Source organism: Populus nigra, chromosome 1 (genome assembly GCF_951802175.1).
Source record: "Populus nigra chromosome 1, ddPopNigr1.1, whole genome shotgun sequence".
NCBI classification, from domain to species: domain Eukaryota; kingdom Viridiplantae; phylum Streptophyta; class Magnoliopsida; order Malpighiales; family Salicaceae; genus Populus; species Populus nigra.
In genome coordinates this window covers 39,960,800-39,978,009 of record NC_084852.1, presented here as the reverse complement: position 1 = coordinate 39,978,009, position 17,210 = coordinate 39,960,800, and the positions used below count along the sequence as shown (strand labels likewise).

Sequence of the window (17,210 nt, the reverse complement as noted above, 5' to 3'; positions counted from 1 at the left end):
TTTATATTAATTATTTATAGAATTGATTTTTGTTTCATTTTCACTCTCAAATTTTTTTTATGTCAGATTTAGTATCTATTTTTCATTGTTATTTTTTTATTTTTTTAATTGAATTTGTTATTCAATTTCATCCCTTATCATTTAATTTTATTTGTATTTCAACTCCGGATCTTTTTTTTATTTGTTTTAGTTTGATAATTTTTTTAGATTTAAATATTTTTTTTAATTTCATCCTTCAACATTAAATTTGATTTGTTGGGAATTGAGTTTTGTGGTTTATCCAGAACCGCATATGTTTATCCCTTCTTTAAAAAGTGTCTGGGGAACATAGAGATTATTTTTTGTAGAAAAAAAACATATAAGCGTGAATACCGGGGCTAGTTAAGGGCTAAATTAAAACTTATTGGAAATGCTTAGGGTTGTATTAGAAAAATTAAAACCATAGTTATCAAACCTGACCCGGGGGTTGACCTGGTCAAGGAGCCGTTGGGTTACACGGGTTGACCTGGGTCAACCCAAATCAACCCAAAAAAAATTAAAAAAAATGAAATTTTAATATTTCTTATGAAAAAATTAAGAAACAATCCATGTGAATATGAGTTATACATATTATAAATAATGAAGTTTAAAAGATTATTTCAAAAGATTTTGTATCTCATATTGAAAAAAATACCATGTTAGTATGTTATTCTTTTAAATTGAAATATTTGAACCAAAAAGGTTTTTTTATTCCACATTAAAAAACATAATTTTTTTTCTTATGAATATAAAGTATATATATTAAAGGGCTTGAAATCCCACATTGAAAAAATAATTTTTTTTCTTGTGAATATAGAGTATATACATACTAAAAGGTTTCAAATCCCACATTTAAAAAATAAAATATTTTTCTAGTATTTATATAGTGAACTTTAAAAATAGTTAATAACCAACTAAAAAATATAAAAAAAAAAGAGGGGTCTCTAGTTAGGAGAAAAAACACATTTAAAAAAAAAATTGGATCTCAATCGGGTTTTGCCGGGTCGCCCGGGTTACGAGTCAACTCGGTAACCAGGTTTTGCCATGTTTTTCCTTATCCCAGTCTTTTACCTTACCCGGACCGGTTTAGCTATCTTATTAACCGGGTTCCGGGTCAACCTACCAAGTTGATTCAATTTAATAACTATGCTTGGAGCTGAAAAGGCCAAAATAAAACATCTCTGCATCCCAGGGCAGAAAGCTATCCAAAAAAATCACCAATGCAATTTGCAAACTTATTGCTTCGTATTTTTTTGCCAGCTTAATTAGGTTATACGAAAGGGCCAGGAACTCACAGGACAAAGTCCCAAGATGAACAACTGTGAAGCTTATCGTTCCCAGCAAGCAAGTGCCTGGTTTGGTAGGTACAAGCTGACAACAACAAGGGACTGTCCATTGTGTGAGCATTTGTTCATTTTTTGCCCAAAAAATATAGCCAAAGGTGCTTTGGTAATGGGCTGTTGAGAGGTAAGTGTATGGAGAAAGCGGGGACAACAAGATCTCTGGACTATCTTCCATGGAGATATCCCATTTAATAAGTACCAAATCCGACAGCTGCCCCTCCTGGCCATTTTAGGTTTGAGGGCACTATATCCTACATTGTACTATTACTACTACCCTACTGTGCTCTGCCGCTCTATCGGAATCTATCCTACCTCTAGGTAGGGAGGGGCTAGGACTGGGGAAACATTGGGATAATGCATGGCGGATTCATCCTTCCTGTGGGCTTCCATCATCGTGACCTTTTTCTCTGCATTCGACTTCTTCAAACTCCTCTTGCTAGGCAAGAATATAAAAACTAGAATTTTCATGTCAATAATACCTCACCTTGGCCATTGATAGTAGAATGACATGATTTACTATGCTCCTTACAGCATGGAAAAAACCCAAATTCTTAATTAACAAGAAAAACCAGCACCAGCTGCAATTATCATGTGTTCCGGTGATAATGAAGCATTAAAGCAGCGGTGGCTGAAAGGTGGAGATTAAAATATCAGGAGTTGCAGAGCTCACGGTCAAATCCTCAAAACCATTTAAATAAATAAATCCATGGCCCTTGCTTTTTTTAAAAGAACAAAACCGGGGAATAAAACACATCCATCCAACTTGGCGAATAATGCAAGGTTAGTAGTTCCTAAACCAAGAAATCGTTGCTGTCAGTAGTAGTAATGATAATAATCTTTACCGAACCAGAAAGGAACAATCCTTCGTGTAATGCACTTGTTGTCTCCATCTTTAAGGATTTTTAATAAGTTTAATTAAATACTGGATTAAAATAAGAAACAATATTATCCATAATCATTCTTAAGGGAAGGCATTGCCTCTCTCTCTTTTTTCCCCTGACATTTAGCGCAGAGAAGATTGAGAAACAGAAGGTTGTCGGTTGGGACTTGGGGGCAAGTACTCTTTCAATTTTCAATGTATAGTCCCTACCAAACCCTGGCACTTCAAAAGGACATCAAAAACAGCACTTCTGCCGCCACTTGAGACAAAACACGCATGGCATGAGGGGTTTTTTTTTTTTTTTAATGATCTTGAAGAGCGATTTCGAATGAAAATAATAATAATAAAAAAGTCTCTGTTGTCGAGCGGAAACATGGTATTGCTTGAATTTGTATTTTAAACGGTGTTCTGTAAAAAATATTTAAAAAGTTTTAATGTACTTTTAAATAAAATAATATTTTACTGTAATTGAAATTTAGAATCTTCTTAATTAACCCTTGAAATTAAGATTTATTCTCAAGAAGTATGTGTGTTGCACCCCTAAAAGTTCTTCCCCTACCTAACTTATGTTTATAAATTAAGCATTTATTGTTGGTGCAGGTAAAGTACTGAGAAAGAAGGTTGTATTGATAAAAATTGATAAATGTTTGTTTATATATGATCATGTCGAGATTTATTTTTGAAATATTTTACTACTTCCACAATTTTCTTTATATATATATATTTATTTATTTATTTTATTCAATAATTTTGAGCAAAACGTTTTTGCTATGTATCAATATAAAATAGACACATAATAATTTATGTTAGTCACGTCAACATTTAACAGTATTAGGTGACTGTTGATATTGGTATACCCTCAAATAGAAAAAAAAAAAAAAAACTATGTACTTGAACAGGAAATTATAGTTTTGAACTATGACCAATCACACAAGCATCCACCCATGTCTCTTCGAATCATGTCTGAATATTGAAGAGCTCCGGCTATAGACCCTCAGACATGACAAAGTGTGTTTTCAATCCTTTGAACTTTTCAGAATTATCCAAGAATCCTAGTAATAAATAAATATCACCATTACTTTTCTAAAAAAATGAAATCTTTGTGTTGAATTTATAATAAGAATTAAATTTACAACACTAATTAAATATATAAAATAATTTTAATATTTTACATTTCTAAAAAATATATTTTTATATATAAAAGAAAAAATATATTGTTGAATTAAAAAAACAGTGAAAAGCTTGTATTAAAAAACTATAGAGAATCTTTAAAATATGTTTTTCGAATTCGGTATAATATTATATTTGAAAATTAGAAGTTTCAGTTTTTCCTTTCTTAACCCTGATTGCTTGAAAAAAAAATTAAATATTTATCTTATTTATATTTATATACAGCCATAACAATGACCTCATGGTTAGGTCTAAGGTACAATTTTGTAATCTCCATTTTAATGATTTGTAGTTAATCTTGATGTGTATGTTAAGTTTAATATTTTAGATTTGTAGAAAGATGAATACATGTTGAATTATCAATTTATACGAGTTTACAAAGTATTTGTAGAGTACATGCTTGGCAGGGCCTCAGTATAAAGAAAACTTGGTTCATTATATATATATATATATATATATATATATATATATATATATATATATATATATATATATATATATATATATATATATAAACCACTCCTTTTCTCACCTGCATGATCTATGTTCAAGGCAAAAATTATATTTCGAAAAGCAGAGTGTTGTAGTTGAGATTTGTTTTGACTTGCATTTTGTTGCGTATTCAATGTATCATAGAATATTTTGATGTTAATTCACCTGCATGATTGATTTTATAAAATATAATTTCAGATTATTATTGAAAAGGGAAAGAGAAATACCAAGTAAACAAAGCCTTTCTCGTTGAAGGTCATGAAAAAACTACAATTTGGTTTCTCAAGTTTTTATTTTTTATATATTTGATATATGTTCTTTAATGTTTTTATAGCTTGGTCTTAAACTTTATTTTTATCACATCTCAATCCTTGAATGTTGAGAGATGAGAAATAAAGTCATCAAAAAAAAATAGAAGAGAGATAATGGGGTTTGTTGGCCATATTCCAGTCATAAAATGATCGATTTTTGTGTCAATGAGTTCATTTTAAAAAGAAGAATTCAATAAAAGTAGTTTTGCCATTTAAAAATGTTAAAAAACAGAGATCAAGATCTATTAATTTTATTTTGACCCGGTTTGATTTGTGATTTTTAATATGATTAAAAAGTATTTTTAAGATTGTAAATGGCTTTATATATATTTCTATGGTGTTTTTGATGTGTTTTAGATTAAAACAAGTTCAAATTTTTGTTTTGAGGTCTAAAAACTTGGATTTTTGACAATAAAAAAAGATTGAAATTCAAACTAGAAGACAACATATCCTCAGTCTAGGTAAATGATACGTTGTTCATTCTATTAAAAAATTAGGGTGCCATTTGTTTTTATAAAAAAAACTAAGCAAGTGTGCTTGGCATTTTAAACCCATGCACACCTAACTTTTTGTTTAGTATCTCTTAACTTTTTTATTTTTATAATTTAGAATAATTTATTTTAAAATAAACTTATTAAATAATTATCCAATTAATTCATAACTTTCAAGAAGATTAGAGTTTTGTTTATATAGTATTATTAACAATTACTTTATAAATAACTATGTAATAACATAATATGTAGATTTTTTTAAAGAATTATTTTTATTAGTATTAAATGAGAACAATAATATATATATATAATTTTATTGAAGTTGCTATTATTAAAAACTTTTATACAAGTGTGTGAAAATAATTGATTCATAATTTTTAATAAATAATCTTTTGTATATATAAAAAAAACTAGCCTAAGCACGTGGGACTCCCTGGGACCCACATGCTTGAGCTTTTGTTAGAGGCCCATGACTTTGGCCGTAGATAATTTTTTTTTTTTTAAGTATATTTTTTAATGTTTGGTTTTTTAATTAAATTTTATTATTTATTGTGAATTGATTTCTGTATTTTTTACCATACAATAAAAAATAAAAATTAATTCAATCCATTGGAGTTCATAACCTGAATTACAGGTTTGATGAGTTGACTAGAGTGAACCTAGCTTACTTTTTGTTCTTTGATTTTTTAGATTGGAAACTACCCAATTGAGAAGGTCATGATGAAGTGACTTCCATACGATTAAATTTAAAATTCGAGGTAAGTAAATAGTGAGGTCGAGACTTTTGAAGTTTAAATTATTATATTAAATTTAATGATAATACAAAAAAAATCAACCATCTAGATATTTTTTTTTTATATTCTAAGAACCTTTTTGGTCTAAATGAGAGACCGGATCTATAAACTAATAATCTTTGTGGTCCATCATAAAATTTGACTACCAACTTGTTCATTTTTCTTTTCTTAAACATCAATTGCAAAAATCTTGAAGAAATTCAAACACATGGAGACGAGAAAGACTTTGTTGCCCAAAATTGAAGGAAGAACCATCAATCATTAAATAAATACAAGTAATGTAATCTTCTAATCCACTGCGTGATTATTGCTGCAAGGACACTTGAATCAATGAAAAGGATATTACATTGTTGTTGTCAAGGGTCCATTTTCTGCAGCCCTCTTGCTTAGAGGCATATTCTTTGTAGCTGTCTTGGCTTTGTAATTTTGTGGTTGCTAGCTTTCAAAAAAAAAAAAAACCGATCTATTATTAAACTCTGAATTAATCACCCAATCCCCAATTAAAAATATCATAAAACAATCCATTCTCACGACGACTAGGTCAAATGGTTTCAAATCATTTTTTTTATACAAGCGACTGTCATTAAATAATGCATATTTTTTACAAGTTATTTTTTTCCATGGAATTGACTTTAAAAAAACCCTTCACAGCCAACAATGGTCGAACAATTTCCAGACACAAGAAGTCCACAAATTGTCAATGCCAATCTTCAATGCAAACAATACTTTAAGCTAGACGCGGTACTGCTGTAGCTATTAAATTAATTATGTTTCTGTTAATGCTACAGAAATGAGAGCTGTAAGCACACAGCAATGGCAGCCATTCTGCATCAGGAAAAAGAAAAGAAAAGAAGAAAGAATCCCTAGCCTGGCTCCTTAATTCAGTGTTAATTCTCTCTCAGGGTGCAAGAATTAGTAAAATAATATCAAGAATTATTAATTAAATATAAATTTAATAGTTGAATTCAACACAACAACAGGTGTTTGAGTTTTTTTTCTCGATAAAGATAGCAATAAAAATGAGAATTACTGACGATCAATATTCTGATAGACAAATTTCATTGATAAAAATTTTATTAATAAATTGTGTATCTTACATCAACATAATAAATCCGTCAATATAACTATTTAATAACGTAATGTTATAAATTAAATATAAATTTAATAGTTTAATTCAAAACAACAACACGTCTATCCTCCGAGGCACTTCGATCGTTGAATCTCTTGTATAGCAACTAGCAGATCCTCAAACCAATAGTCACTCGTTTGCTCACACAATAAATAAATTTAATTACCACCGATGTTGTAACTCGTTGATTATTAATGTATAATAAAACTTAAATCATCAATGTATATTCTAACAATTTAATTACTATTCTCATTTTCTTGATATAAAAAACAATCACGACTACTTTATCAATATATATTCAGATATGGTACAAAATGCAGTGTGCAATGGTGCATGCAATTCGCACTTTTAAAGATAAGAAAAAAAATTGATATAAATAAACTAAATGTCTAGAGTGATAAATATCCCACATATAAAGAATAAAAAATAATATATATATTTTTAAAAATATAAATAATAATAATAAACTAAAAGGAAGTATAAAAGAACAAAGATAATAATAAAAAAATAGTGATAGGAGAAGCAAATCCAAGCAAATATTTTTCTCCTAAAAAACAAAAAATTACATTAATTTTCGCAACAGCTACAGTGCCCACTACAATAAATGATTGAAATTTTTTTTCATAATTATGCAATTTCTAAGAAAAACACAAGACCTTAATTATATATATCCTAAAAAAAAAACGCAAGATTACAATATAAACCAATTCTAGCATTTCACAACAACTATTTTTTAGATCTCTCCAGGAGAAATCACTGAAGACAACGAAAAGACACTTGCCTGCTCATCTCATTATTATACATATATGAACTGAATTGGACGACTAAACCACCCTATTTAGTATTCGGTAGCTAGCTATATATATATATGATCGGAAGTTATTATTATGCCTGCTTTTAAGTTTCCTAATTGATGCGGCTGTAGCCCACAAAGACCTAATCCTTTTACGCCCTTTCCTTTTCCACTGGTCTCTGAAAAAATCAAGGAGCACTAATCAATAATATCCAGAGTCCTGTATATCTTTCGCCATCAATATATCTTTTGGTTATTGCCAAAGCAAACTCATGGCAGAGACCCTCTCGCAAGAATTATTCAGGTACCAATCTGAAAGCAACGACCTGAGCTAGGATGGAGACCTTGCTTGGTAGAGGGGGGGGGGGGGTTGGAGCATGAATTCTAAAGGCATGACAAGTGCAAATATCACAAGGTAGGACCTAACATGAGATGTGTTCTTTCATCTTAACATGCCATTTTAGCAGACATTGAAGGTTACCTGTCATCCTTCTTCTCTGGGATTACATTTCCTCTACGTGTTCTTCTTCTCATCCTTTTATATTAATCACGCTCCGGCGACGATATGAGTGTGTGCGTGTATATATATATATAATCAACAAGGTTTTCACGACTAGTTCACATATCGCAGCATAACAAAAATATTATTGGGAGGGAGCTCCAGATATTTATTTTCACGCGCATCACACGTTCATGTAAGATATTTGCACTAATTTAATGTATTTAAATATATAAACTCTTCTCTGATATGAAGAATATTGAGACCAATCTTCAAGTTAAAGGCTGCCTGCCGTGAACTTCCTTGACCGCCAAGTCTATCCTTTAAATTTATAATTATTAGGTGATTATGATAAAAGGGACACATGAAGTGATAAATTATGGAATTATAAGTGCTTTATTAGAACCAAAAAAATAAAATTAAAATTAAGCGAGTGAATCTCTTTCCTTCAGGCTTGGTTTGTAGGAGAGGTAGAATTTGTCCTTGCAAAATTTAAGCGAGTTTGAAATAATTTTTTTATTTAGGAGAGTTTTTAAGGGAAGGTAAAATTAACACTTAGGGGGTAAGATTTAACCTCCAAGTTTATTATTATTGTTGTTATTATTTTTTTCTCTCCTCTCTCTTTACCTCCAAATTAAATACATACCAAACAAATTTTTTTTTATTTGTCTCTCGCTAATTATTACTAATATTTTTTTATATATTTTTATTAACATTTCACCCTTTAATTTATTAGCGCACCAAATATTCTTAAAATAAAACTTTTATATCCTTAAAAATCATTCTTATAATAATTATGTTTATAATAATTTACTTTTATTTCTTAACCCCATACCAAATGACACCTTAAATATCTAAATATGTTGGATTTTCTTCCGGATATGTTCTTTAATTTTAAAATAAAGTTATACGTATTGTCCTGAAAATATCCCTCAAAACATATAAATCTTAAAATAATTTTGAAAAAAAATACAAAACATCTATTCTGAATATAGGCTGGTGTTATAGGTCTTAGATAAGATAGAAATGAATGCCACGTGTACTGATTAGAAAAATAAAAAAATATATTATGACTATACAAAATCCTAAATGAATTCAAGAAAAAAGAAATCTGTAAAGGAAGGAGTTGCGAAGCGAATAAAGATACTACACAAAAAGAAGATAGGCGTAAAATCTTGAGTTGGGGGCCCAAATCCCAAAAGACCAAATAGAAGCTGCGTACGGAGCTATTTATATTTTATACAGCAGCGATTAAAGGGAATGGAAAATAACTGCACCAACAGAAAAAGTAAATAAATAAATAAATAAATAGAAAGCCCTCGTGATTCTTTTTTCCCCCCTTCTCCATTTACCTCTCTCTGTTTTTTTTTTTTGCTATTATCAATCTTCTCTTTCTCTTTCCTTTTCTTGTGCAGAGAGCTCCCTCCTCCTCCTCCTCCTCCTCTCCTCTCCTTCTATAAATACATCACTTTACTTTCTATGTGTGTTGCCTCTCTCTCTCTCTCTCTCACACACACACCTTTTATTATCTCTGTTCTGTTTTTTTCTTTTTTTTCTTACCATGAAAAACGGCTAGAGGAGCTAAAGAGAGACACTGAGGCAGACACACACAGGCTTTCTTTCTTTCCTTGTTGTAATAGAATTACTATTTTTTAAGACACATCAAAGTTGTTAAAAATACCACCACCGCTACTCTACATTGCAATGTCGGCTTACAGAGATGAAGATCCTCGTATTCATGACATCAAAACTAGGATTCGTGTTGTTCCCAATTTTCCAAAACCAGGTTTTTTCTGTTTTTTTTTCTTGGTTGTTGAGAAACATAGACTTGGCAGAAATAGCTTTATGATCTCGAATTTTAGAGTTAAATTCAAGAATCGGTTGCTGCAACTGGGTTTTGCATACGAAGTTTCTTCTCGATTCAAAGTTTTGTTCCTTTTTAAAATCTTCACCAAGTTGTTTGAGGTCAAACACGTTTAAGCTTTCATGATTCAAGACTGTACGTGCTTTTCCATATATATATATACTACTCTACTGGCGGTGAAAAGCAGAGAATCTATGGCTGTGCTTCTTTTCTGGTTATAAGTTTATCATTGATGGTTTATGATGGCAGGTATCATGTTTCAAGATATCACCACCCTATTACTGAATCCTAAAGCATTCAAGGACACAATTGATTTGTTTGTTGAGAGATACAAAGGCAAAAACATTTCAGTTGTTGCAGGTAAAAAAAACAAAAAACAAAACTCACAAGAAAGAGTGAAAGGCCCCATTTCTGCTTTTTATTCTTTTTTTTTCCTTAGCATATTTTCATTCTGTTTGAGGTGTAATTAGAAGATCTGATTTGAGGCCTTTTAACAACTGATCTTGGGTTCAAGGTGGTGGGGTCCTTTTGCTTACAGAGCAAAATGCACCACTGCCTAAGTTTCTGGTTGCCTTTTTTTCTTTTCTTTTTCTTTTTATGACTGGCTTTTTGATGGGCTCATTTAATGCTAAATGGGAGTGACTGTTTGTGTGTATGTGATGTTTAGTTTTTCTTTCTTCTTTCTTGTTCGCCTTTTTTCTGCTAGAGAGTGATTTCTTGTTTGACTAATGGGCTTTGTTAGTGTGGTGTGCCATTGATTGCTCTCTGTTCATTTTTTCCCCTTAGCGGCTCTCAGCTGACCACTCTACTTCTCTCTATTGTTGCTGTTGTTGTTGTGGGCATGTGCTAGGATCTGATCTGGGTGGATTGTGGTTGGTGATGGATGCCCACCTTGTTAAAAAAAAATAGGTGGACCCAAATGATGCTAAAGTTAAGATGGGCCGGCTTCTTTTGGCTCTATTGTAACGTAGATTTCCCCATTTTACTGTTTGATGTTTTGATCCCATACCTCGGTTATATTGTCTCTTGTTTTTAGTCATATCCTTTTACTTTTCCTTTTGCAGTAGCCAGTTTTGCACCTGAAATTGATGGCATTGTGTGAGGTCTTAAATGACGAACCGCTGTCTTTCTTATAGTGGTTTTAGGTTTTCTCCTGCGATGGGTGATTTTGTAAGATGGCCACGGTCGCATCCCTCTTTGGTTAACTGGGTCATGTTCATTCAGAAACTCTTGTGTCTTAAGTTGCTTATGAGTGATTTTTTTATTAGCCTCACGTAATGTGTTGTCTTGCACTTGCAAATAATAGCAAACTATGCATACTTGAAGAGGTTTCATGATCTCTTACTGATAGTGCCGTTAGACCTCATTTTGGTTTTGCTTTTCGATGATGAAGGATTCGGTCAGCATTTAAGTGTACTTTGCTTTGTCCCGTTGTGTGGGCATTAGAATCTGTCTCATTGTACCACGTGGATGAATTTTGTCTTCTTGTGTTTATGCGGAACTTTATACATTAGTGGAATCTTCTTTAGAGATTTTAGTTTCACATGGAAAAGTTTCGGCCTTTTCCCTTGCCAGATAATTATCTGTGTTTTTCGTACCTGTCACCAGTCTATTGATGCTACCACTGGATTAGCTCTAGTGCATGTGTTCCGCGTTTGGTCAGTTGGAGATCTAGCTTATCAAATTCCAGTGCAGGTTTATGTCACATTCAAGTATTACGGGCATTGACTCTGCCACTTGAGCTTAAAATAATCACATTCATCATGATTTCTGTTGTTCTCTCCACAGTCCTATTCATCATATTTTAGATGTGGAGTCTTCCAAAACTGTATATATAATGCTTTGCAGCTCATGTAATTCTTTTTCCTTGATAGAAGTTCTGATAAAAACAATTTGTTGGTCAGAAAGTTTTCCTTTGCATCATTTGCGTGTCCTAGCTTTTGTGTCGTTCGACTGCCAGGGGGCATTTTATGGTTTTTATCACTTGAAGTACTCCAAGTCCCATGGTGATCAAATCTTAAATGTGTTTCTTGATAAGATATCTTGTAGCCCTGCATTGATGCTCTCCTGCAAATTTTGTTAACTGCTGCCACAAAGTTTGTACTTGCCTCCTGTTACTGTTTATTATTATTATTACTTACAAGTAGTCAAAATTCTTTGACTTTTGAGCTGTTTCCATGTGAGGTACTATTTCAAAATTCGAAAGCTTAATTAATGGATACTCCTCCCTAATACACACATACAAGACTGATGTTTTAACTAATAAAAGAGCTCAGCAATCTGTTTAGCGTATCAGAAATTTGGACCTAAAATGTGAGCAATTGTCTTTTTCAGGAATAGAGGCTCGGGGATTTATATTCGGACCTCCCATTGCTTTGGCAATTGGAGCGAAGTTTGTTCCTCTGAGAAAACCAAGGAAATTGCCTGGTACTCCTCGTCTCTTTACTAATAACCTTTCTGCAGTGGCGTGAACATGTTTATATTTCAAGATGTATTTGGTACGCTCATGATAAATAGCAAGCTATATACTGATCGTACATTATTTGATCACTGTATTGCATTTAATTCTTCTTCTCTGCATGCTCTGGGACTCTACAATTGATACTGATATTTTTTTATGGCGCTTCACAATTTTTATTGAAGTTAAATCGACAAAGGTGTAACTTGAAACTAAGACCTCACCCCTTTGTGGATGTAGGCACTACTCCTTGAACTACATTCTTGGAGCTACGCTCATGTGGAGCAATAATCAGCCGCTGATTTACATCTTAATTTTATACTTTTATAGTTGCCAAGTGTTAGTTATTGTGTGTACTATACAGTTGGTCCATTTGGTAAATCAGCACCCTTGTATCCAATGTACTTTGTTTTATTCTTATTAAGCGTGATAGTGGATGTCCATTCTACGTTGGAAAGCCAAATATATTCCTCACAGTTGATATGGTTACTGTATTAACAGAATGCCCGTCTTCTTCACACTGTTAGCCACCCAACCAGTAGAAGTGCCTGAGTGATTTGCATTTTCCTTTTCTTTTCCTCCTCCACTGCTAGCTTAGCTGTGTGGAGTGGGTTTGTCCACATTAATTTTCACTCTCCATATCATCTGTCACATCAGAGAATCTTTCAGACACATAAGTATTGATGTCATTGATTTCTATAGATGTCTCTGTTTTATATGCACTAGAAATCTCAGCTTCAAAGACGCTACATGTGATACTTAAATTCCTAATTTCTCTGTTTACAATCTTGTTAATAATTATTGTCGTGTTTACAGGCGAAGTTATTTCAGAAAAGTATATTCTAGAATACGGAAGAGATTGTCTTGAGATGCATGTTGGAGCAGTCAAATCGGGTGAACGTGCTTTGGTGGTTGATGATTTGATTGCCACTGGTGGCACTCTGTGTGCTGCCATGAATTTACTCGGTAACCTATTTCTTGTTAAAACACTTGAGATGCATTTGTGTTTTAGTTGTTACGTGACCTGTCTGTTTAACAATTCATGTATACAAGACCATTGATGAAAAAACACGCAAGATTAAAATGATCCAAAAAAACTGAAATATTTATGTTTGATTAAAATACAAATTCAGCTTCTGGTCCACTCATGTGGGACATTTAAAATGTCAATCAATCCAAATAAACTAGCAATGAAACATGCTATCTGGAAGTGAATGACAAACAAGTTTTAATGGCAATATTCTACTGTAAATGTTGGTTGCAGAGCTGTTCAAGTCTATGAGAAACAGTAGATCCATTTACATGACAAATTAGAAACCCAAGTTTTGCTGTACTAGAAAAAAGAAGATACTGAATAACAATTTTCACCAGGGGTTCATTGCTTCCCATGTGATAGAGAAGTTACTACAATGTGATAGTATTATGATCTGATCAATGACTAATATTTCGATAAATTTGTCTCCTTGTTGATTGCTTTCTCAGAAATTTCACTGAAGCATGATCCAATTCCTTGTGATATATTTTGTTTGTGTATTATCCAAATCTTTGTTCTGATTGAGTGCACGGCTTGACTATATTATCTTTCAGAACGAGCTGGAGCAGAAGTGGTTGAATGTGCATGTGTAATTGAATTACCAGATTTGAAGGTGTGCATGCTTCCACATTTTCTTATTTTTCACTATATTTTCTGTTGATCTTTGTGTTTGGAGTTTCTGTTAGAAACAGGACTTATCTGTTGCTTTGATGTCTTGAATTTTTCTGTCCTCTGTCAGTCTTTCTCACTCTCACACACGCTCTGTAGCTAATCGTCTTAGTTCAAGTTAAGATGGGTTGCATAATTCAACAGTTGATGATCTATGTTCTTGTAATCCTAGGATTTACAAATGTAACAAGAAAAAACTTCCCATTTAGCTGACATCTCAAGTGCCTTATTTTAACCTATGGCTTGAACTCTTGAGGTCAAGGTCATCCTATTACTACTTGTGTCTCTCAGTGGCAGCTTCCCTTTAGTTGTTGGTTTCATTTCCTGAGCCTTTTGCCGCGCAAACCAGTTAAAGGTCTGGATATTCAAATATAAGATTTTCGACGAAATCATAATTTTTAAAGTTGGAGTTACCAGCATAGAATTTCTGGGGTAAATAGCTCAATGTGTCCCTTGTATAAATGGTCAGCTCTTGAACATGTCTTTATGTTTTAAATTATATCTATGATGTCCTTGTATAGTATCAAATTCTCCAATGTAAATTAACATAACTATACTTTTCATTCTAAAAATATCCTTAAACTATACACAAATATAATTTTATTTTTTAAAAAATTAATGATTAAGTAATTTTAAAACTCTTTTATTCTTAAAACATTTTGAGAAAATTTTCTATTATATCCTTATTTGAGGTTAATTTTGGAATGAAAAATATAATTTTGTAAAACTTGAAGATTATATTGAAGAATTACTGTACAAGGACATAATGGACTCAAATATAGGGGTATATATAGACTTTTCCAATTAAATAAGGATATAAGGATAGATTAAGCTATTTACCTATCACAATCTTGAGAATAATTTTTTGGTGGTACCTTTGAGGTTCCGTGGCAAAATTGGCCTGGATAATTTAATGGTTCTAAGCAAGTTTTCTGCTGATTTTGCATGGGGTTAAACAGTTATGTTCCAATCCTGTCTAGGAGAGATCTTTTGCCCATAACTTTCTATGGAAATAATTGAACTACTAAGTTCGTACAAAAGTGAATTTAGTCCTTGTGAGATTAGAGTTTTGACTTCATGGTGTCAAATGGAAGAGGATTCCTAAGAAGTGAGTTTTCTTCACTATGTAAAAGAACCTTTAAAGAGGTCTTGATCACCACTTTAGAACCTTAATCGTGTCTTTCCAAGAGCTCCTCTGTGTCCAAAAATGATGGGATAATGGAGACCTACCCAGAGCAGTATATGCATTCATATATATATATATATATATATATATATATATATATATATATATATATATATTTTCCAAATAATGCAACTTCAGGGTTGTTTCCCTTAGAATTGCCTTTTTATGCTCGTCTGTAAAGTGCAGGTGCTTCATGGAAAATTACTTTTTCCTTATGTTTTCATGGAAAATAGGCTTGAGATGAAGTTTCTGTAAGCAGGGTTAGAGTAGCATCACAGCATGACTTGATGTAAATGCTGATTTTGCTGTGGTTCAGAAGCTCAGCAAGTGCTTAAATTGACAATGGGATTGCTCTTAAACGCTAATGGTTAATATAAAAGTAATGCCGCTTATTGAGCTGAGTTTATTGATACTTTGAAACTGGCAAGTAGATGCAATGCAGTGAAATATGGTAAATCAAGATATTGTTACCTCTCTTTTTAAGTCTACTTAATGCTTGCTATTTGAGCAGCATCACTTCTGTAAAAATTGCAGTCGCACCTTAACGTGTCTTTTCAGTTTTTGTTTACATGTATGTTACTTCTCATTCAGGAATGCATTTTTGAATTTTATGACTAACAATTCTCTGCTACAAAAATGGTATTCCAGTATCACATTTATGGGTCTGATGTTTCAGGGTCGGGAGCGATTGAATGGCAAGCCATTGTATGTACTCGTGGAGTCCCATTAATCATGGCAGATGATACAATTCTCCTGTGATGATGCAGAATTATAAATGTACATTAGAGGAATATCATTTGTTATTTTTCAGCTGGAATTCGCCTTTCGTTTAGCCCAATTGTTTTGACTATTAGTGAGTTTTTGATAAATCATGGTGGTTGAGACCCTTGCCATGTAATGCAGAAACATCGAATTTATGTAAAGGGCTTGATTTTAAGGAAATGATTGTAGGAATTTCTCCTTATTTTTCTATCTGGAAGATGAATTCAACCTATCTTGTGTTCATCCGAGGTTCAGACTTCAACTTTCAGAACAGAGATTATGTTGCAATCCAATTATTCTCTGCCAGACAAGGCAGCAGGCATAACGAATGGAAGATTCAATGACAAACGGAAACGAGTCAAAATGACAATGCTTTCCTTGCTCACTTCTTCTCTCCATCATGTTACTTCAATTAACATGGATGGATTTTGTGGAGTCCACTCCAGAGTTTGCTGTGTTGGTGTAGTTTTCCTGAACACATGGCTATGATATTTTGCTGTTACTGACGCTCGCAGAATGAAAAGCAGTATTCTTCCTTGGAGAGGAAAAACCTTGCATGATAAGAGGTTGATGTTTTGCTCGCAGAATGAGTTGTCTTGATCAGTTTCTGGTTCCAATGGGATCTAACTGGATTGGACATGTACTCCTTGAACCTCGATAGTCTAGATCGGAAGTCTTTGAACTTCTGTTTTTGTTGTTGTATTGGATAGCCAAGCAACTATGTCATGGAGTTTGCGTCAGCTATGGAGTTACAATCTTTACTTAAACTACCAAAACATATAGGCAGGTAAGTGTATGGTAGGGGGTCATAGGTTCGGAATTAGATTAATGAAACAATAGGATGAGAAGTGTTCATCAAAGATGGTGACCACGAACCATCTATCTGCCTTTCATTTTCAACCAAGGGAAGCGATTGCTCAATCAATTTGTTCAAAGTTTGACATGTTGATTTTATGTTAGAAAATCAGACATTTTAATATAATAACTACTCAAACTTCTTTATTTATAAATAATTTAAATATTAGATAAAATATTATTAAATAATTCATATGTGAAATGTATATGTTTACACTGTTTATTTTACAGAACATCCGCTATTCTTTTTTATTAGCCTTTGAACAATTATTTTATTTTAATTATTGAACTTTTTTGTTTTCGTCTTCATGTTGTGTTTACACTGTTTTAAGTTTAATAATTTATTTCGGTTCACATGCTATTAAAAAATTATCATGACATTAAATTAAAGCTTGATATTACAAAATAAAATTGAAGTTTATTAATTATAAAAGAAAATCCAACATTGAGGATTAAATAACTC

General features: G+C 32.2%; 1 protein-coding gene across 2 annotated transcripts; it reads left to right on the top strand.

Annotated features, from left to right (window-relative positions):
• Nucleotides 1–9,376: 9,376 nt before the first annotated feature.
• LOC133681807 (adenine phosphoribosyltransferase 3) lies at nt 9,377–16,102 on the top strand. 2 transcript variants are annotated; one of them, XM_062104970.1, is made up of 6 exons: nt 9,377–9,401; nt 10,034–10,144; nt 12,119–12,211; nt 13,059–13,208; nt 13,830–13,888; nt 15,807–16,102. In XM_062104970.1, the coding sequence occupies exons 2-6, from the start codon at nt 10,039–10,041 to the stop codon at nt 15,858–15,860; spliced, it is 462 nt and encodes a 153-aa protein (XP_061960954.1). In that variant the 5' UTR covers nt 9,377–9,401; nt 10,034–10,038; the 3' UTR covers nt 15,861–16,102. The 2 variants fall into 2 exon arrangements, with proteins under 2 accessions (XP_061960954.1, XP_061960945.1); XM_062104961.1 differs by lacking the exon at nt 9,377–9,401 and adding an exon at nt 9,408–9,706.
• Nucleotides 16,103–17,210: the final 1,108 nt, after the last annotated feature.

Coding starts and splice junctions, on each gene's coding strand:
- LOC133681807 (XM_062104961.1), top strand. CDS start 9,625: ATGTCGGCTTACAGAGATGAAGATCCTCGTATTCATGACATCAAAACT. Junction 13,209..13,829: donor TGCTGCCATGAATTTACTCG/GTAACCTATTTC, acceptor ATTATCTTTCAG/AACGAGCTGGAGCAGAAGTG. Junction 13,889..15,806: donor TTGAATTACCAGATTTGAAG/GTGTGCATGCTT, acceptor CTGATGTTTCAG/GGTCGGGAGCGATTGAATGG.